We start from the raw sequence: 21,163 nt of genomic DNA, 5'->3' as shown, positions 1-21,163 counted from the left end.
AGTGTATCTATGCCTGTGTGTTCAGTAAATATTTGAGTGTGTATCATGGCCAGCAGTCTGGTAGGTGTATCGGCTAGCGGATAAGACACAGGCTCCAAGAACTGCCAGAACTTCCAGCGTAGTGTGTTAGAGAGACAAGTGAATTGAATGCTAAGGAAATATTTCTGTAATGCTTTTTAAAACTTTTTGCAGGGGTCACATATTACTCAGAGAATTCCCAACCGATACCTTGTTCGATGTGGATGCCATCGTTGCTCATGTTCTCTTGTAAGTACAGGGGATACCCATTTACTTACTCGTTATTTATCTATTGATTTCATTTTAGACAACCACAATCCATTACAATATTTTAGGGTCTTAGCATTATATTTGTAAGCATCAGTTTCACACATATTGCTGGTCTATCTTCCCACATAAAGGATCTAAAATGTCTTGAATGGCAGAGGATACAGAAACATGGAGATATTCTGTATAAAAGTAGGAGGTGGCATAACACGGCCACCTGGCTCATACTATTGCTCTTGCCTTTGATTCTGTCCGTGGAGTGAGGATGTTACCAGGACAGAAGCTCATCTTTGCTATTCTCACTAGGGTTTTTGAAGTGTCTAGCCTCCTTTTCACCCCAGCCTGATTTTTTTTTTTCCGGAGTCTGTAGCTCCGTGCCTGCTCAGTACATGCAGAAACATTTCAGATGTTCCCAGCACGTACTGAATGTTTATTGAGAGAGAGTGAATCTAATTTAACTTGCCTGGCATGGAATCTTTAGGCCTGGGATTCAGCCCTACCTGGGGTCCACTCCTGCAGTCTCTCCTCAAATGAGGTAGTAGTATCTTTGGTAACAGAGCTAGAAGCTACGACTTTTTCAGGACACGAGTTTACAGGGACTTTTCCAATTTAACATTTGCTGAGACCTTTGCTGACCTTGACTATCTCTGTTTTCTGTGTGGCTCCCGTCTTCCTCCTCTTCTTCTACCTGATTCTCGCAAAAATGGTGTGAAAGTTAAGTTACAGGAAACTCTAAACTTTATAGGTGAAAAGTTGTGGTTATCACATGTTCCAGTACTAATAATATATTAATGAACAGTCTTTAGAAATCCCGGCCAACCATGGACCCTGAGGCCTGTGGACTGAGCAGCCAGTTGTAAGGGATGAAAGATGGCCTTTTTTTTTTTTTTTTTTTTTCCTTTTCTTCTTCCCACCCTTCCTTCCTCCCTCCCTCCCTTCCTTCTTCTTTTTATTTTATTTTATTTTATTTTATTTTATTTTATTTTATTTTTAATTAATTAATTAATTTTTTATTTATTTATGGCTGTGTTGGGTCTTCGTTTCTGTGCGAGGGCTTTCTCTAGTTGTGGCAAGCGGGGGCCACTCTTCATCGCGGTGCGCGGGCCTCTCACTATCTCAGCCTCTCTTGTTGCGGAGCACAGGCTCCAGACGCGCAGGCTCAGTAATTGTGGCTCACGGGCCCAGTTGCTCCGCGGCATGTGGGATCTTCCCAGAGCAGGGCTCGAACCCGTGTCCCCTGCATCGGCAGGCAGATTCTCAACCACTGCGCCACCAGGGAAGCCCGAAAGATGGCCTTTCGAAGAAGGAATTCCAAAGACCTGTTGGGCTGCCTTGGAAGCCCTTTCCTGGGATAGAGAAGGGGTGGCTATCTTGAGAGTGGGGGTCATGAAAAGCTTAGCAAAAAGTCCAAGTCATAGATATATTTGTTCTCAGGAAGCTTACTCGTTTATGCTTTTTACAGTGGATACCTGATGACTGTCTTTGACCCAGAAACAAGGGTGAAGAATCAGAGAAAGAAGATTCTTTAAGGGATGGGGGAGGGGATACTAAGGTTGTCTTTGACAAGTCTGACAGCAAATCCTGGAGCGGCAGGGCCACGCTGGGCAACCTGATGACAAGGTGGTTTCGAAACAACTGGGCCTTAGATGTGGAGAGGACCGTGTTACCTGAACTGGGTAGCCTGTGGGGCTTGTGTCATTCAATCCTGCCATGGTGTCCTGTTCCTTGTGCTGTACTAATGCTGATTTATAGAACACTAATTCCACAAATAGAGTATTCCCCACGTTCCTGCTATGTGCCAGATACTTGTAAGGCACTGGAGATGCAAGACAGCATAAGATGTGGCTCTGCTCTCTAAGAATTTAATGTTTTGTTGCAGAGACAGATATGTAAACAGAAAATATGTAGGAAGTAAAATAGTAGAAGTATGCCTGCATATGTCCACAGGGTAGTGAATAGTTCCTTGTGTCTAGAATGAGGGTGGATGTTTGTTAAGAAGCCTTCCTGAAGGAGGTGGCACTTGGGATGAGTCTTGAAGGATAAGCGGGGGTTTGCCTGGTGAAGAAATGGAAGGTGAAAGAAGCAGGGGAAACTGTGAGCCCTGGCAGGGAGGTTAGGACAGGTTGGAGAGGGTAGTTTTTACTGGAGTCTGAAATGTGAAGCAGGAGGTGAGAGCAGAGAAGTTGGCATGGGGTCAGAGGAAGGGATCTTTGTTTACCATGTGAAGAAGTTTAGACTTTTGGGTAGCCCCTGAAGGGTGAGGAGGCCAGCTCTGGGCCAGAATCCTTGTGTGATCTTTCAGACCCAACCACAGGCAGTTACAAGCTTTGCCCGGCAGGCGTCATAGGGGGAAGGTGCTCTCCCACACCAGACTGGTGCACAGCCAGAGCATTGCAGTTTTCTAGAGAAAATTGAGGTCCAGGACTCAGACCCCTCCCCTTCCCAATCCCTCGGACCCCTCCCTCTCCCATCCTTCTGGCCAGACTGGCCTTTAGCCCCAGGTGTCTCCATTTGGAGCCTCATTATCAGGGACACGGCCTGAGGCACCTTCCAGGTGCTTTGCCAAGACCTCCTTATCACAGGTCTTTGGCTAAACACTTTCTCTGCTTTAACTCTGTACTTTCTTCTCCTCGCCCTTCCCCTGCTCAGTCCCCCCACCATTCCACGGGTCCATAAAGAGGCAGGAGCCTTCTCTTTGCAGCTCCTTGGAATGACATGATTCCCACGCCCACTGGCCCTGGCCTGGAGCTGTTCAGTGGTGGGCGATGGGAATGGAACATTGTGGAGCCTGTGCCTTTCCTTTTGCCTCTTGCTTGCACTGTCGCAGTAAGTGAATAAAGGCTTGGTTGTTACTTTTAGTTTGGCTCTCTGTCCGAAGTGACCACCTCAACACCTGATTGCTCAACGGAGGGTTGTAGGCAGATAAGTGATGTGATCAGATTAGCACTTGAGGGCTCTTTCTGGCGGGTGAGAGACAAATTTGTGGGATCCAAGCACGTGTAGACACCATTGTGTGGCCATTGTGCAATCTAAGGAAGTAAAGATAGCAAAGAGGGGGTTTTCATTTTAATGCTTAGGAGGTGAAATTAACCGGGCTTGGTAACGACTAATTTGATTAATCCCTGATCTCTTCTTTTCCTTCCTTCCCATCTCACTCTACCCCAGATCTGATCTGATCACCATCTGAAGTAGGCAAGGATGAAGAGCAAATTTGCAGGAGAAAATGCATCTACTTTAACAAGTCGGATGCCCATCTTACCTGAGTCTTGAGTAGGCAGCTGTAGGAATTTGCGCCCCTGGGGAGTGTTGTCAACATGTAGGTCATCTAGGGAGCATCCTAGGATAACACCAACATATAAAGGAAGAAGAAACTGAGCAGGAAATCACAAATGTCAAGGAGGTAGAATTCCAAAGAGGCAATGCCCTCATTTTTGTTTAAAATGTAAGAAGACTGACTTGTGGAATACAGTATTTTACAAAAATTTTCAGTAATGATATTTTGAATCTTGAAGAACTGTGCTAAATAGTATGCCGTGTCATAGCTGTACCTTGCAAATTGCCATGAGGAAAAAAATGCCTCTCAAGCCATCACCCTACTTCTTTGTGCTAAAAGCATCAGTTTGAAATACCCAGTTCCTGGCAAGCAGTTCCTCCCTTGTACTCTTTTCGGTTGTATACTATTCCTAGAAATGGAACTGAACTGTTGCTTGATATCTTTTGCCCACTTTTCTATCATTTTTTTTTTTAAAGGGTGATTTTGTCCTAGAGCTGGTTATTTCTTTTATTTATTTATTTATTTATTTATTTATTTATTTATTTATTTATTTATTTATGGCTGTGTTGGGTCTTCGTTGCTGTGTGCGGGCTCTCTCTAGTTTTGGCGAGCGGGGGCTTCTCATTGCGGTGGCTTCTCTTGTTGCAGAGCACAAACTCTAGGCACACGGGCTTCAGTAGTTGTGGCTCGCAGGCTCCAGAGCACAGGCTCAGTAGTTGTGGTGCACGGGCTTAGTTGCTCCGCAGCATGTGAGATCTTCCTGGACCAGGGCTCAAACCCATGTCCCCTGCATGGGCAGGCAGATTCTTAACCACTGTGCCACCAGGGAAGTCCTCTATCATGTTTTGAACTTTTATTCTTATTAATTTCTAGGTGCTCTCCTTACATAAAGGAGACACAAATTGTACATTTTCCTGTTTGTCATTTATCTTTTGAATTTCCCTGTTTTGTTATTTTAAATATCATCAGGTCAAATTTATCTTTTCTCTTTTGACTTCTGGATTTTAAGTTGTACCAAGGTCTCCCTTATGCCCTTGTTACAAAGGAATTCACTTAAAGAAATTAATAGACTGTTTTATAGAGCAGTTTTAGGATTACAGAAAATTGAACAGCTAGTACAGAGAATTCCTCCTTTCTCCTCTGTACCGTTTCCTCTGTTAACATTTTGCACTGGTGTGGTACATTTGTTACAATTGATGAATCAATACTGACACATTATTATTAACCGAAGTGCATAGTTCATGTTAGGGTTCACTCTGTGCTGTACAGTTCTATGCGTTTTGGCAAATGTATAATGACGTGTATCCACCATTATAGTATCAAACAGAATAGTTTCACTGCCCTGAAAATACCCTGTGCTCCACCTAATCATCCTTCCCTTCCACTCCCCAACCACTGATCTTTTCACTGTCTCTAGTTTTGCCTTTTTGAGTGTCATATAGTTGGAATTGTAACCCAGAAAAAGGGCTTGTGTGTCAGTTTCACAGAAAGCCAAACTCTGACAGCAGGTGTTTGCAGCAAAGTAAGGGTTTACTGCAGGGCGCCAAGCAAGGGAGTGGGTGACAAGCCGCAGATCCACTCCAACTTGGTCTTTGAGTTAAGGGGTTTTTAAAGGGAAAGAACAAAGGAGCTGGGATTAATCATTGTGTAGTGACATTTCTGTGACATTTCCTAATTGTAGTTTCAGGAGTCAGGATACCTATGGTTTACTAGCATCTGGTCTGGTGGTCCATGACCCTGGGGGGGTCTGTTAGCTCATCCTGCCCTGGAGAAGCAACTTGTGTCTGTACATTAACAATGAGTTATCAACCACAGCAATTTTACTACATTAATGCACTAAATGTTGTCGACAACAGCAGTTTTAGTCATCTGACTCTGGTTGATTACTGTTCAGTTAGCACAGGATTGAGGTCAGAGGGGACAAGAAAGGGAATAAAGTTTTGGAGAGAGAGCTTAATCATCAACTTGGCAGGGGGACTTGCTTTTAGTGGGGGCTCGTTTTCAGAATCATATAGTATGTAGCCTTTTCAGATTGGCTGCTGCTTCTAATTAGCAATATGTTTTTAAGGTTCCTCCATGTCTTTTCATGGTTTGATAGCTCATTTCTTTTTATTGCTGAATAATATTCCATTGTATGGATGTATCACTGTTTATCTATTCACCTGTTGAAGGACATCTTGGTTGCTTCCAAGTTTTGGCAATTATGATTAAAGTTACTATAAAGTTCATGCGTAGGTTTTTTTGTATTGATGTAGTTTTTCAACTCATTTGGGCAAATGCTTAGGGGTGTGATTTCTGGATCATATGGTAAGACTATGTTTAGCTTTGTAAGAAACTGCTAAACTGTCTTCCAAAGTGGCTGTATCATTTTGCATTACCACCTACACTGAATGAGTTCCTGTTGCTCTACATTCTTACCAACATTTGGTATTGTTAATTTTTTTTTTTTAACTGTAGCTATTCTAATACATGTGTAGTGGTACCTCATTGTTTTAATTTACAACTTCCTAAGGACAAATGATATTGAGCATCTTTTAGTATGCTTATTTGCTGTCTGTATATTTTCTTTGGTGGGGTATGCGCTCAGATCTTTTGCCCATATTTTAAATGTTTTTTTTTTTTTTTTCTCATTGTTGAGTTTAAGAGTTCTTTTATATACTTTGGATACAATTCCTTTATCAGATATAAGTTTTGCAAATATTTTCTCCCAGTCTGTGGCTTGTTTCTTCATTCTCTTAACAGTGTCTTTTGCAGAGCAGAAGTTTTTAATAATAATAAAATCCAACTTTACAATTTTTTTCCTTTCATGGATCATGCTTTTGGTGGTGTATCTAAAAATTCATTGCCAAATCCAAGGTCACCAAGATTTTCTTCTATGTTTTACATTTAGGTCTGTGATCCATTTTGAGTTAATTTTTATGAAAGGTGTAAAGTCAGTGTCTCGATTCGCTTATTTGCATGTGAATGTCCAGTTGTTTTAGCCCCTTTATTGAAAAGAGGAGCCTTTCTCCATTAAACTGCTTTTGCTCTTTTGTCAAAGATCAGACTCTATTTATGTGGGTGTATTTCTTCTCTTAATGTTTTAGCTGTTCAATTTAACATTTAAATCTTTGCTTTGTTTGGCATTTAACTAGGTGAATAGTATGAGCAATATATTAGTCAGGTGGCTAAATAATTGTCCCAACACAACTGAAATTAATCTCAGTTTTCAAGGTGCGATTTTTTATACTAAACGCTCATATATATTTGGGTCTACTTTGGACTTTGTTTCATTAATCTGTCCTTTTTTTTTTTTTTTTTTACTAGTACTGTTGCTTTAATTACTGAGGCTTTATAATATATTGTAATATCTGAAAGGTCCAGGCCCCTTCATGTTTCTGTTTCTAGAATTGCATTTTTGTTCTGTTTACATGTGACATTTAAAATTAGCTTGTCCGGTTTCTTCCTCTCCCTGACTAAATCCTACTGGCATTAAATTTATAAGTTATTTTGGGGACACTTGACATCTTTAGAATGAATCTTCCCATCCCAGAACCAGATGTCTTTCCATTTATTCAAGTTTTCTTTTGTGTTCTCTAGTAGTGTTTTAATGCTTTCTTCATATATGCTTGGACACTGAAATTTATTACTGGGTATTTTATATCTTTTGTTTCTATTGTAAATGGGTTCTTTTCTTCCATTATTTTCTAATACATACACACTGATAAATTTTTATATGATCAGTGATCCACAGCTATACTTGAACTTTGCTTCTTTGTAAACAGAAAAGATCAAGGTTTTAGACAATTGCTTAGTCTCAGAATATAGAAAAATTGCAATTGGGGAAGAATTAAGTTAGTAAAATCTAAGACTAGAATAACAAGTGTAAACTTAGGGTAACCCTATACTAAATATTTACAGAATTGTATATTTTTGAACCATTATGGCCAATTAAGTAGTGTATTTTTGGAGGACATTTAAAGTATTCCTAAAACATCATTGATTAAAAATATTCTGACTAAATGGTCTACTAACATTTTTAACACATTGATTTTTCAGGATATATTAATGAAATAAACCAAGTGTTTAGAGCATAGCATAGTTCTATGTGTGTAAGAAAGGGAGTGTTAAGTCTAAAACTCTGAAGGGTCTTCGATGTTACCCTCCTTGCATATATACTTGCAGAAACACCAAGCCTCTGAATCAGAAATCAGACACAGCAGTAACAGCAATCACAGTAACATGGTAGTACTGGATTTGCCGTACCCAGTTCTCCACAGAGCTACAAGGTGAGAGCCATATGCTTACATCTGTACTTACAGCAAGGTTTGGAGAAGGAGAACTTAAATTATGAATCTCTGAGTTTATATAGGAGCTGGCAAATCTGCTTTTTCCTTCTGGAGATAGAGTGCTTATCTTTTTCTCTGGAATTTAAACAAATTGCTTGGGGCAGTAGAAAAAGGTCTCTACGCCTAAATATAAGCATTTAGCTCCAGGGAAGATAAGGAAGGTTTTATTACCTTTGAATGGGACCAGGTGGCTCCAGAGAAAAGGAAACAAGATTAGAATGTGAAGAGGAGACGTTTTCCATCTTTGTGTACTGCCGATTTTCATCTTCAGGAGACATGGACTGTATAGGAACACTGAGAAATCTAGGAGGGATAGTTTTCTAACAGAGACATATATAAATATTTATTTATGGCATATATGTATTTGGTATAAATATTTCAAAGTTTCACAAGAACCTGATTATTGGTTTACGGGAATGGAATGCGGAAGCTGGGATGGGGGAAGGAGTTGGAGGTGGACTTTTCACTCTTCAACTTTTTGGATACTTTTTGTGTTATGAGTCCTACGAAAGAGTTAAAATTTGCAAAATAAATAAAATTGAAAATAAAGGTAAGATTATAGATTTATAGTCTACAAATTCTCAGCTATTTTCTAAAATATACATAGTCAAAACCGATGGAATTGTGTGGTTTGGTAACTGTGAGGAAAAGTTCACTTCCCAGCTTCTAGATTGGGTTAAGAAGGGTAATATTTAGAAAAAGAAAGTAAAGTAACAATTATTCTTTATTTGTTGATTGAGAATACCGTATGTAACCAGTCTGAGGCAAGTCAGATAGAGGTATAGGAGATTGAGGCACTATAATCTCAAATGAGCTTTGGAATAATATATGAAGAAGTCAGGGTTTATGGAGGATTTATCCGTTGTGTGATCATAGCAGTTTATCTTTTCTGATTACTAGTTTTCCTCATCTCTTAAATGTTAAAAATTGCACTGTCATTAGATTTTTTTGAAGATCAAATAAAGTAATACATCTGAAAATATGCTTTGTGTTTTACCCAGCGCTCTACAAATGTTAGTCGCTTTTTTCTATATAAATGCAGGAAATCTCATTTTGCAATTAAGAAAAAAAGCAATCCAAATTCAGATATCTACCTGCCGTTCTGTTGCACACACAGTACTAATAGAAGTGAGTTCATGCAAGTCCGTGCTGTGACAGTTGCTGGGAATATTTGCCATGAGGCAGCAGTTGCAAAGAAAGGCCATTTTTCCCCCTAGTCATTGTTGACTCCTGGAAATCATCAAATGATATTGATACAAAAAGGAAAGACTGTGCAGTACTGTAAGAAACAATGAAATCTCAATAACTCTTTATTAAGATGTGCTAATTGATATTCTGTGACAATATTTTGTCAAGTGGAAGATTTCTTTCCTTTTAAGTTAATGTACTACTGACGATAATATGAACTACAAATATTACGGTAATTATTTTCAACTATCATAATTTCTGCTAATATTTTATTTTTAACACATTATTGCAGAGCCTGGGTTTGAGCTTGGGTAAAACTTCTGGGGAAAGCTCCTCTTGGAGGTGTCTTCCTTTAAAACTCCTGAGCTGTGCTCAAGCTGGTCCCTTCCTAATAGGTTTTGAGCTATTGCTCCTTCCCTTATCCCTATCAGATTTGTTCCTACACAATATTATCAGGTGGGTTCCTGTTTGATAGTGACATACTGGGAAATTGTAATAAAAAATTACTTGCCTTGGATTTGAATTCCTCGCAGCTCTATGTTAATTGGTAGTAATGGTTATATCCCCACTGTGCCCTCTTATACAAAGTCCTTCTACCACTGCATAGCGTCATGTGTGACATGTATTAGGTGTTGAAAAATATTGGATTGATGGATGAATGAATTGGGAAGCTTCACTTTTTGGTTGTTAAAAATTGGAGGAGCATAAATCTTCTTATGTTATAAGCCCATAAGATTGTTTCTGGTGTTAAGAATTTTATAAGTGGTAAACTAGTAGGAAAATACACAGCGTATGACAGAAAGACTTTGATGTTTTTGAACTTTGTTATTACTTGTACTCTCAATTCAAATTTTAGAGATGGCTTCTGTTTGTTTTTTTAACTGTATTAATTTAGAAAATGCCTAGTGAAACATTTTGGGATATTTCATTTTATACATGGATCTGCCTAGAATAATATACAGTCATCCCTCAGTATCCGAGGGGGATTGGTTTCAGCACCTCCCACCCCTCCAACCTTCCTCACCCTCCGTGGATACCAGAATCCCCAGATGCTCAATCCCTTATATAAAATGGTGTAGTATTAGCATATAACCTATGCACATCCTCCCGTATACTTATTTTTAGTTTCTATTTTTAACATCTTTATTGGAGTATAATTGCTTTACAATGGTGTGTTAGTTTCTGCTTTATAACAAAGTGAATCAACTATACATATACATATATCCCCATATCTCCTCCCTCTTGTGTCTCCCTTCCACCCTCCCTATCCCACCCCTCTAGGTGGTCACAAAGCACCAAGCTGATCTCCCTGTGCTATGCGGCTGCTTCCCACTAGCTATCTATTTTACATTCGGTAGTATATATAAGTCCATGCCACTCTCTGACTTCATCCCAGCTTACCCTTCCCCCTCCCCATGTCCTCAAGTCCATTCTCTACGTCTGCGTCTTTATTCCTCTCCTGCCCCTAGGTTCTTCAGAACCTTTTTTTTTTTTTTTTTTAAGATTCCATATATATGTGTTAGCATACGGTATTTGTTTTTCTCTTTCTGACTTCACTCTGTATGACAGACTCTAGTTCCATCCACCTCACTACAAATAACTCAATTTCGTTTCTTTTTATGGTTGAGTAATATTCCATTGTATATATGTGCCACATCTTCTTTATCCATTCATCTGTCGATGGACACTTAGGTTGCTTCCATGTCCTGGCTATTGTAAATAAAGCTGCAGTGAACATTGTGGTACATGACTCTTTTTGAATTATGGTTTTCTCAGGGTATACGCCCAGTAGTGGGATTGCTGGGTTGTATGGTAGTTCTATTTTTAGTTTTTTAAGGAATCTCCATACTGTTCTCCATAGTGGCTGTATCAATTTACATTCCCACCAACAGTGCAAGAGGGTTCTCTTTTCTCCACACCCTCTCCAGCATTTATTGTTTGTAGATTTTTTGATGATAGCCATTCTGACTGGTGTGAGGTGATACTTCATTGTAGTTTTGATATGCATTTCTCTAATAATTAGTGATGATGAGCATTCTTTCATGTTTTTGTTGGCAATCTGTATATCTTCTTTGGAGAAATGTCTATTTAGGTCTTTTGCCCATTTTTGGATTGGATTGTTTGTTTTTTTGATATTGAGCTGCATGAGCTGCTTGTAAATTTTGGAGATTAATCCTTTGTCAGTTGCTTCGTTTGCAAATATTTTCTCCCATTCTGAGGGTTGTCTTTTCGTCTTATTTATGGTTTCCTTTGCTGTGCAAAAGCTTTTAAGTTTCATTAGGTCCCATTTGTTTATTTGTGTTTTTATTTCCGGTTCTCTAGGAGGTGGGTCAAAAAGGATCTTGGTGTGATTTATGTCAGAGTGTTCTATGTTTTCCTCTAAGAGTTTTATAGTGTCTGGCCTTACATTTAGGTCTTTAATTCATTTTGAGTTTATTTTTGTGTGTGGTGTTAGGGAGTGTTCTAATTTCATTCTTTTACGTGTAGCTGTCCAGTTTTCCCAGCACCACTTATTGAAGAGGCTGTCTTTTCTCCATTGTATATTCTTGCCTCCTTTATAAATAATAAGGTGACCATATGTGTGTGGGTTTATCTCTGGGCTTTCTATCTTGTTCCATTGATCTGTCTTTCTGATTTTGTGCCAGTACCATATTGTCTTGATTACTGTAGCTTTGTAATATAGTCTGAAGTCAGGGAGTCTGATTCCTCCAGCTCCGTTTTTCTCAGGATTGCTTTGGCTATTCGGGGTCTTTTGTGTTTCCATATAAATTGTGAAATTTTTTGTTGTAGTTCTGTGAAAAATGCCATTGGTAGTTTGATAGGGATTGCATTGAATCTGTAGATTGCTTTGGGTAGTATAGTCATTGTCACAATGTTGATTCTTCCAATCCAAGAACATGGTATATCTCTCCAGCTGTTTGTATCATCTTTAATTTCTTTCATCAGTGTCTTATAGTTTTCTGCATACAGGTCTTTTGTCTCCTTAGGTAGGTTTATTCCTAGGTATTTTATTCTTTTTGTTGCAGTGGTAAATGGGAGTGTTTCCTTAATTTCTCTTTCAGATTTTTCATCATTAGTGTATAGGAATGCCAAAGATTTCTGTGCATTAATTTTGTATCCTGCTACTTTACCAAATTCATTGATTAGCTCTAGTAGCTCCCGTATACTTTAAATCATCTGTAGATTACTTATAATACCTAATACAATGTAAATGCTGTGTAAATAGTTGTCAGTATATGGCAAATTCAAGTTTTGTTTTTTAGACTTTTTTGGATTTATTTTTTCCAAATATTTTCCACCTGCATTTGGCTGAACCTGCACATGTGGAACCCATGGATACTGAGGGTCAACTGTAATTAATTTAGATAAAAGTAATTTGTCTGTCTCTCTCCTTCATCTCTCCCTCTTCCCCCCCTCCCTCTTTGCTTTTTTTTTTTTTCCCTAGGAGTTTTGTAAGGCAAAATAGAAGCTAACTTCGTTTTTATTGGGTTTTTTAGAATTTGAATAATGGCAGAAATATGATATAAAAGTGGTCTTTTTTTTCTGAAAAAAGGCTGAGCAACCTGCTGCTCTAAAAGCAGGGTCAGGTAGACTCCTGAGTTCCTTTTTTTTTTTTCCTGACACCCATTCAGTTCTTGGCCATATATCTTATCTACCTAATGATTGTGTTAGGAGGGTCTCAGGAAGAGTATGCCAAGGAAAAGGAAGGCCTTTCTGGGGCAGGAAGAGCTCCCAGGTCAGAACAGTCTCAGGCTGTTTTGCCCCATCTTTAGAGCAATAAAATCGCAAGGCAGACTTTTCCTTTAACCCATTTCTCCACTTTGGAACTGGAGTGAAGGAGCACAACCTCATGGAATGGATCCTAGAGATCCCTAGATGTCCCCATATTCTGGAAATTAACATTAAAAAATATATTAAAGTTACGAAGCCATTGGGAACAATCACAGAGATCATGAGATTATGAATGTCATTAGTTTTGGTATTATTACCTCTTGGATAATGACTCTTTAATGAGCTTTGGGACATTAGGCAAGGAAACCTCTTTAAGGCCCATGACCTTATCTGTAAAATGGAGTTAATGATAGTACTGATCTCAGTTGGTTGCCATGAAAATTAAGCAAGACTGAGTGTATTGTTGGGTGTTCTTAGTTATAAGCCCCAGAATCTGGGTCTGACTGGCTTAAGCAGAAAAGGATTTAGAGCAGATGTAGGAAATCTCAGGCTCACTAGAAGGGTTGGAGAACTGGACTCAGGTTTATTTGGCTCTGAATTATTTGGCTCATAACCATGGCACGGAGCTAGTCTCCTGGGGACTGCTGCATTACTTCTGGGCATTGGATGCCACAACTTGCATTGCTAACACTACAGCTGTCATTAGCACTCTTGTCATTCTTGCCTTCAAAGCTGACTGTTGCTGCTGCTGCTGCTTCTGGAAATAATTCTGCACTGTTCCTGATTCTTTACATCACTAGCTCCCAGTCTGGCATGTCAGATAAGTGATTCTGGGTCATATAGCCTAGCAGCAGGGAGCCTGGAAAAGCAATTTACAGTATTAGTAGCTTGTATGTGGGGACTTGGGCTCTGCCCACCATGAAGACTTAGAAAACTGGGAATTCCCAAAGCAGAAGAGTCAGGCAGTCCCAAAACTGATAATCTGCCACTACTTATATAGTACTTAGTACTATGCCTGACATGTGGGAAGTGTCCCCCCAAACATTGGCTTTTATCAATTTATATTAGCCAGTCTTTATTGAGAAAAAAGGTTAGGGATACTTCTACTCCTAGGTTAGATTTTTGAAGCAAATGGATTAGAGCTGCTAGAGAAGAAAAGGTAAACGGATGGATGTCATTCCCAAGCCGAGAATTTACATGGCAGTCCAATTACTTCGCTAGATGGTGTCTCCCAGCAGTTTTGAAGTAACTCAAGGGTAATTCTGGTCTTGCTAGCCAAAACGTATAAGTAGCCAGTAGCCACAGATAAGTATAGTAGCTATAAGTAGCCACAGATCGCCACTGTGACTCTCTGGCTATTCATTAGTTGCCTCCCTTTTTACCTGGTTTACCATGTATGAGTGGTCAGTAATGACATAGTTTAGAAAGTTACGGGCAAAGTGTCAGAAGACCTGTATTAGAATCTCAGCTCTATCAGTGACTACTGGTATGACCTGGAGCAGGTTACTTAATCCCTGAGGTTCTTTCCTCTGTGTGTGTGTGTGTGTGTGTGTGTAATAAAGAATTTCTCAAGAATATCTTTGAGGATTTAAATGAAAACATGTGAAAGTATCTAGCAAATAGTGAGTACTGCCCAGTAAATATTTCTTTTAAAAACAAAACAAGAGCCCTGGGAGGTATAGAAATTCAAGTTTTACATTTCTTTTAAAAAGTTGGAATCTGTAATATATAGGTAAATATTTAAGCAGTGTAATTTAGGGCAGCCATTTCAGGGTGCTCCCAAAGTGACAATATTTTTATAATAATACTAAGATGTTTGCCTTTTTCACTTTCATTCTTCTATGAGTGCAGTTTCTAGAGGCTACATGATGTGTTGTGTGTGTGATGTCACAACAGAGTGAACGAAGAAACAGATAAGAGAATCCACCTGTCTTCTATTTAGTCCAATATTAAAGAGACTTGCAAAAATGTAAAACAAGGCCACTCTTTTCATTAGATTTTTCTTTCCTTTTGGAAATTTAGTTATTTTTAATAAAAAAAGTGTTATGTTAATATGCAATGGCGTTTATTTTTATTTTTTAAGGGATTAATAAATATTTTTAATTGCTATTTTAATTTCTATTTTGGAAACTATTGATAAATGTAACCTACATTAAAAAAAGCCCTTTGAAGAGCTCAATAATTTTTAAGGGTATAAAGGGATCCTGAGACCAAAAAGTTAGAGAATTGCTGTATTAGTGGAAAGTGCTATGTTTTCCGTAAGAGGAAACTATGATTGACTAATTTATTGGAATGAACTTTTGCTTGCTTAAGTATCTGGAGTTGGAACAGCTTTCAAAAATTCTTAAAGTTTAGCTTAACAAAAATATGCACACACACACACACACACACACACACACACACACAGAGAGAGATGTGCATGTGGAGATTTAGTGAAATTAGTTGTTAGAGAATTTATATAGAAGTAGAAAATTTTTAAATGAAATTCTTTTGGTTGAAGAAATATGATCAGTTATTCTGATCTATACATTAAAAAGATGATTTGGGAGACTTCCCTGATGGTCCAGTGGTTAAGACGCCATGCTCCCAGTGCAGGGGGTCCGAGTTTGATCCCTGGTCAGGGAACTAGATCTCACATGCCACAACGAAGATCCCGTGTGCCGCAACTAAGACCTGGCGCAGCCAAATAAATAAACATAAATAAATAGAGATTATATTAAAAAAAAGATGATTTGGAAGAATTATGGTCAAGTGGAAAGATCACTAAATTAGGAGTGAGAAGACCTGTTTTATGTTCTGTTCCTGGCTCCTCAGTTCAGTATATGTGTTTTCGAGTAAGTAAGCTCTTCAGTGTTTTGATTTGATCTTCTATTTCTTCAAATGAAGAATGGCAATAAATAATTCCTGCCCTATGTTTTCTGTCATTCATTCAACAAATACTTATTGAATACTTACAATGTACCAGGTTCTATTCTAAGTTATTATGGATATAGTGATAAAATATGCAAGGTCCCTGTCACAAGAAGGTAACAGTTTAATGAGAGAGGCAGGGATAAACAAGTAAAAATATATATGTGAATAATTATAAATTTGATCCTACAAAGGATTAAATAGTGTGAATTTCAAGAGGAAAATGCTACAGACCTACTTATATAGGACCAACAAAGGAGGCTTCTCTTAAGTCAATGATGTTTAAGCTGAGACCAGATATATGAGAAGGAGCAGAGAGAACAGCTTTCAACAAAGAGAATGGTGTGTGCAAATGCCCTGAGGTGTTGCCTAAAGTAGGGTAGACATGAAGAATGATAGTACAAAATGATGTTGGAGAAGTAAGCAAGGCTTCCCATTCAGGGCCTTATAGGACATGGAAAGATGGTTTCAGTATAGATGTGTGAAGGGCTGAAATGTGTCCATGGCTGAGAGATTTGTAAGGGATTATTTGTCCAGAATAGGATGCTAGTAAATACAGTTTAAATGTATTGAGGTGGTTGTGATGGAGGATACGCACACTATTTCTCACAACTGTCCCTGGTTAATGTTCTCAGTGACAAGACTAATGATTTAGAGGGTGATTTTAACTCAGACTTGAAATGCTTAGGTTCTTACTATTGAGAGTTTGTTCAAAAGATTAAATTTCTTTTTTGATTAGGTTCTTTAACCTACTCAAAATATGTATTAAATAACTAAGTACGTGTCAGATTTTTCTACCAACTACATCTTTATTTATTTCAGTGCTCTTCTTTTTAATGAAGTAAAATATATTACCACTCTGGAAGACCTTCAGAACACAGAAAATGCTCTGAAAGGAAAAGCAAACATTGCATTCTCATATGTCAGAGCCATTGGAACACCAGGTATTTATCAACTTTTACATTAATCTTCGTCATGCCTCTATACACGTGTGTTTATGTTGAAGGACTTAACATAGTGTATTTTGACCACAATCTTAATATTTTAAAATAAATTTAAAGCGTCTTTTACTATTATATTTTCTTTCTTCAAACAGGCAGCATAGTATAGTGCTTGAACGAGAACTCTGGAGCCAGACGCCTAGGTCAGACTCCCTGTTCCACCAACTACTTACAGTATGACCTTGGACAACTTACTTATTTAGCCTGTTTCCTGGTCACTAAGGTGGTGAAAATAATTGTGCCTACCTCTTAGTGTTATTGTGAGGACCAAGTGAATTTGAATAACTAAAAAGTTTCCTGGTGCTCTGTGTCAGCTATGACTGTTTTTATTTCCTTACAGTCCTCGTGGTACCTGATATAGTAGTTTATAGTATTTGATAAATGTTGTTGACTGGCTTGGCTTCCTTTTTTACCTTGGTATTTGCTGTTTATGACATATTTTTCTTGATTTTTAAAAAATCTAATTTTGACAGCATCACCTTGCGCATTCATAGGTAATTTTGTCATAAAGAAGTTTATAAATGTTTCATGAACAAATTATAGTTATGCTTTCAGGATTTTTACTTGTTAATGGTTATAACTTGAACATGTTAATATAAAATGTTGTTAAAGACATTTAAAAAATTATATGTACTCTATGAAATAAAATCATTTATTGGAAATTTCAATTTTTATACACCTAAAGCTTGATGGCTACACAGTATGCCCTTGAACTTTATGTACTTGTAAAATAATGCTCCAAAATCAGCCTGTTTATTGTTTACTTTTCAGGGCCCCTCAGGTTATTGTATTTTGGCCATAGTTTGTAATTGTAATTAACGAGAGGAGTGAGCTATACAGGGAACCAGAAATCCCTGATTTATATTTTAACAGGGTCAGTCTGACTTCTGGGTTTGGAATAGACTAGAAGGAGCAATAGTAGAATAAGGGAGAAAATCAGGAAGTGATTGCAATAATGCAGGCAAGAGAGATGGTGGTAGGTGGCTTGGACCAGGATGTTAGCAATGGTGGTGGCAATACATTTGAACTTTAGCAGTAGTTTGGATGTAAGACTAACTGAGTTTTCTGATATACTGGTTGTAGAACGAGAGAGGAATAGCAGAGACCAGGGTGGCTCTGGGATTTTGGCCTGAGCTACGTGAAAGGTGAAATTGCTGATAACTAAGGTGGGGAAGAGTGGAAATAGTTTGGAGAGGAAGCTCTAGAATCCACTTTTGAACATTATACTTGTGCAGTACCCATTAGACAGCCAAGTACAGATATCAACAAGGTAATGGGATTTTACTAGTCTGCATTTGATAGTGGGGATACAGACTAGGGATATAAATTTGTGACATAAAGTTGTGAGGCCAGAGGAGACCACGAAGGGAGTGAGGCTGGATGGAAAAGAGAAGAAGACTGAACTCATTAGATACTTCATCTTCCACAGGTCGGTAAAGGAGGCAGAAAGAACGGCCTGTGTGTAAGCAAAGTGATGATAGGACTTTAGTGACGAGATGGGAGCAATTGTATCAAAGGATACTGAAAGGTTAATTAGGATAAGAACTACCAGTTGACCATTATGCTTAGCAGTATGGAAGTTACCCATGCCCTTGATGCACACAATTTTTGTAGAGTGGTTGGGGTAAATGCCTGACAGGGGTGTAAGAGAATAGGTAGAGAGCAACTGGAGACTGTGACTATAGAGACTCATCTGAGAAGTTTTCCTTTTAAGGGAAGGAGAAATATGGGGCAGTGGCTGGAAGAGTATGTGGGGTCAAGTGAAGAATTTTTTTAAAAAATTTTCTTCTTTAATTTATTTTTGGCTGCATTGGGTCTTCGTTGCTGCGCGCGGGCTTTCTCTAGTGGCAGCGAGCGGGGGCTACTCTTCCTTGTGGTGCGTGGGTTTCTCATGGCGGTGCGTGGGTTTCTCATGGCTTCTCTTGTTGTGGAGCACGGGCTCTAGGTGCACAGGCTTCAGTAGTTGCAGCACATGGGCTCAGTAGTTGCGGCACATGGGCTCTAGGGTGTGTGGGCTTCAATAGTTGTGGCTCGCGGGCTCAGTAGTTGTGGCTTGCAGGCTCTAGAGCCACAGGCTCAGTAGTTGTGGTGCACGGGCTTAGTTGCTCCGCAGCATGTGGGATCTTCCTGGACCAGGGCTCAAACCCATGTCCCCTGCATTGGCAGGCAGATTCTTAACCACTGCACCACCAGGGAAGTCCTCAAGAATTTTTTAAGAAGCATATTTGTATGTTGAGAAGAAAGTTCTTGTAGCAAAAGGAAAATGCATCGTGGAGGAAAAAGAGGGCAGAATTACTGGAGCAACCTCTTTGAATAGACTAGAGGAGATGGAATCTAGTGAACAGGGGGAGGGCTGGTTCTTTACTGGGAGCACAGAAAATTCACCTATGGTATTAGAAGGGAAGACAGAATATGGATTTAGTATATTCAATTTAGTTAAGGGGGCAGATAGATATGGTGCTGGGAGCTTTTTTGGGTTTTTCTTAATTGGTTCATTTTCTCAATGAAATAGAAATAAAGTGATCAGATAGTTTGAGGAAAAAAGAGATGAAATAGTTGTTTTAGAAGGCCTGAAAATAAAGAATGGTTGCTAGGCAGCAGTAATAGTTGATGCCAGTAATCTAAAGTGAAACCATTGACATGGTGATGCTAGCAGGTTCTTGTTTTCTTTCCTTTTTTTTTTTTTTTTTCCCCCAACCATATTCACTTTCATGGATGTAAGTACAGAATAGGCAGATTATTTGATTTAACTTGGACTGTGTTTTAGCTAGACAGGCAAGGGAGTGATTATAAAGACTGACCATGGAATTTAAGCTGGGTTAGGAGGGAAGAGAGGACCCGAGGTGGATAAAGGACAGTGAAAATGGTAGGATTGTACGTCCGGGAAGGTTAAAGTTATGTACTAGACAGAGTGACCTGGAGATGGAAGGGTGTGTGTGTGTGGGTGTGTGTGTTGGGAGGAGTGCTGGACATTTTGGAGGGATTTGCAGTGATTGGTGATTACAAAGCCTGGAGTGGGACCATGGCAGTGAGTGGGTAAGGCAGGGCTGAAGAGAGATCACTGGAGTCTCCAGAGAAGACCAAGGACTGAAAGGCTAGGATTTTGCGAGGATCATCTATGGGGATAGTAATATCACCAAGGTTATGATAGGAGTAGTATCGGAGAGTGTGACAGTGTGACAGAAGCGAAATTTTTCATAGACTGAGGGGGATTAACCCTGGCTCGGGTTGTAGATGACTCCAACAAGGCAGAGTGGTGAGTGGAATAATCTGATGATATGTGATTCAAGTGGTAGAAGATTAGGTCGGGGAGGGGAAGATAACTACCTAGAAATGGCAGTGAGGAGAAAAGGGAAAATAAGATATGAAAAGGAAGGAATCTTCAAAGACATACTTTAGGAAAATTTCCCAGAACTGAAACATTTTGAGCTTCCAAATTGAAAGGGCCCACTGAATCCCCGCAGAGTGTTTAAATGTAGAGCCACACCAGAGCATCTCATATTGAATTTTCAGAATATTGGGAACAAACGCTATTCTAAAATCTTCAAGAAAGGAAAAAATATTGCAGTTAAAGGATCAAGAATCAGAAGGCGGGACTTCCCTGGTGGCGCAGTGGTTAAGAATCCGCCTGCCAATGCAGGGGACATGGGTTCAAGCCCTGGTCCGGGAAGATCCCACATGCCGCGGAGGAACTAAGCCCGTGTGCCACAACTACTGAGTCTGCGCTCTAGAGCCCGCGAGCCACAACTACAGAGCCCATGTGCCACAACTACTGAAGCCCGCGTGCCTAGAGCCCATGCTCCGCAACAAGAGAAGCCACTGCAATGAGAAGCCTGTGCACCACAAGGAAGAGTAGCCCCTGCTCGCCGCAACTAGAGAAAGCCCGTGCGCAGCAATGAAGACCCAACGCAGCCAAAAATAAATAATAAATTAATAAATTAATTAATTAAAAAAAAAAGAATCAGAATGGCTTTGGACTTCTCAGATGCAGTCCTGGGAACTGAAGACAGGGGAGCAATGCTTTCAAAATTCTCAGAGGAAATGCTAGAATGCTACATGCCGACAACTATAGTTAGTTATGAAAGTAGAATAAAGACATTTTGAGAAGTGTAAGGTTGCAAAAAATGTGTATTCCATATATCCTCTCCCAGGAAGGAGCTAGAGAATGGGAGCAAGGGAACAAATTAGTCAAGAAGATGTGGGTAACAGGCCAAGGACCCAACGTAAGAGTGAGAATCAGAGCACCCCAGGGTGACAATGAAGTGAGTCCCCAGGATGAAAGCTGTGCGGCGGGTCAAGCAGCAGAGTCCACATTGGAACAAATTAGAAGGCTCTGAAAAAATGTCTGCAACAAGAGGGAATTGATAATATAACTGATGTATTTGAAGTATTCAGAGTGTTAGACAATTGTGGAAGAATTTAGGAATAAATTAGCAAGAAATCTAAACAAAAATTTTAAAAGATACCTATAACTGTAGTGAAAAAAATTTCAAAAGGAAATAGTA

The 21,163-nt window shown here is 39.2% G+C and overlaps 1 protein-coding gene across 3 annotated transcripts in view; it reads left to right on the top strand.

Annotated features, from left to right (window-relative positions):
• TXNDC16 (thioredoxin domain containing 16) overlaps positions 1-21,163 on the top strand; it is a 112,169-nt gene that overhangs the window by 14,552 nt on the left and 76,454 nt on the right. For 2 of the 3 annotated variants that reach the window (XM_061182558.1, XM_061182559.1), the window contains exons 6-7: positions 193-267; positions 16,480-16,601. In XM_061182558.1, coding sequence (XP_061038541.1) covers positions 193-267; positions 16,480-16,601 — 197 coding nt within the window. Of the gene's footprint in view, positions 1-192; positions 268-7,779; positions 7,828-16,479; positions 16,602-21,163 lie in introns of those variants that run through there. The other variant, XM_061182560.1, reaches the window with a different exon arrangement.

Source organism: Eubalaena glacialis, chromosome 2 (genome assembly GCF_028564815.1).
Source record: "Eubalaena glacialis isolate mEubGla1 chromosome 2, mEubGla1.1.hap2.+ XY, whole genome shotgun sequence".
NCBI classification, from domain to species: domain Eukaryota; kingdom Metazoa; phylum Chordata; class Mammalia; order Artiodactyla; family Balaenidae; genus Eubalaena; species Eubalaena glacialis.
This window is presented reverse-complemented; position numbering and strand designations above follow the sequence as displayed.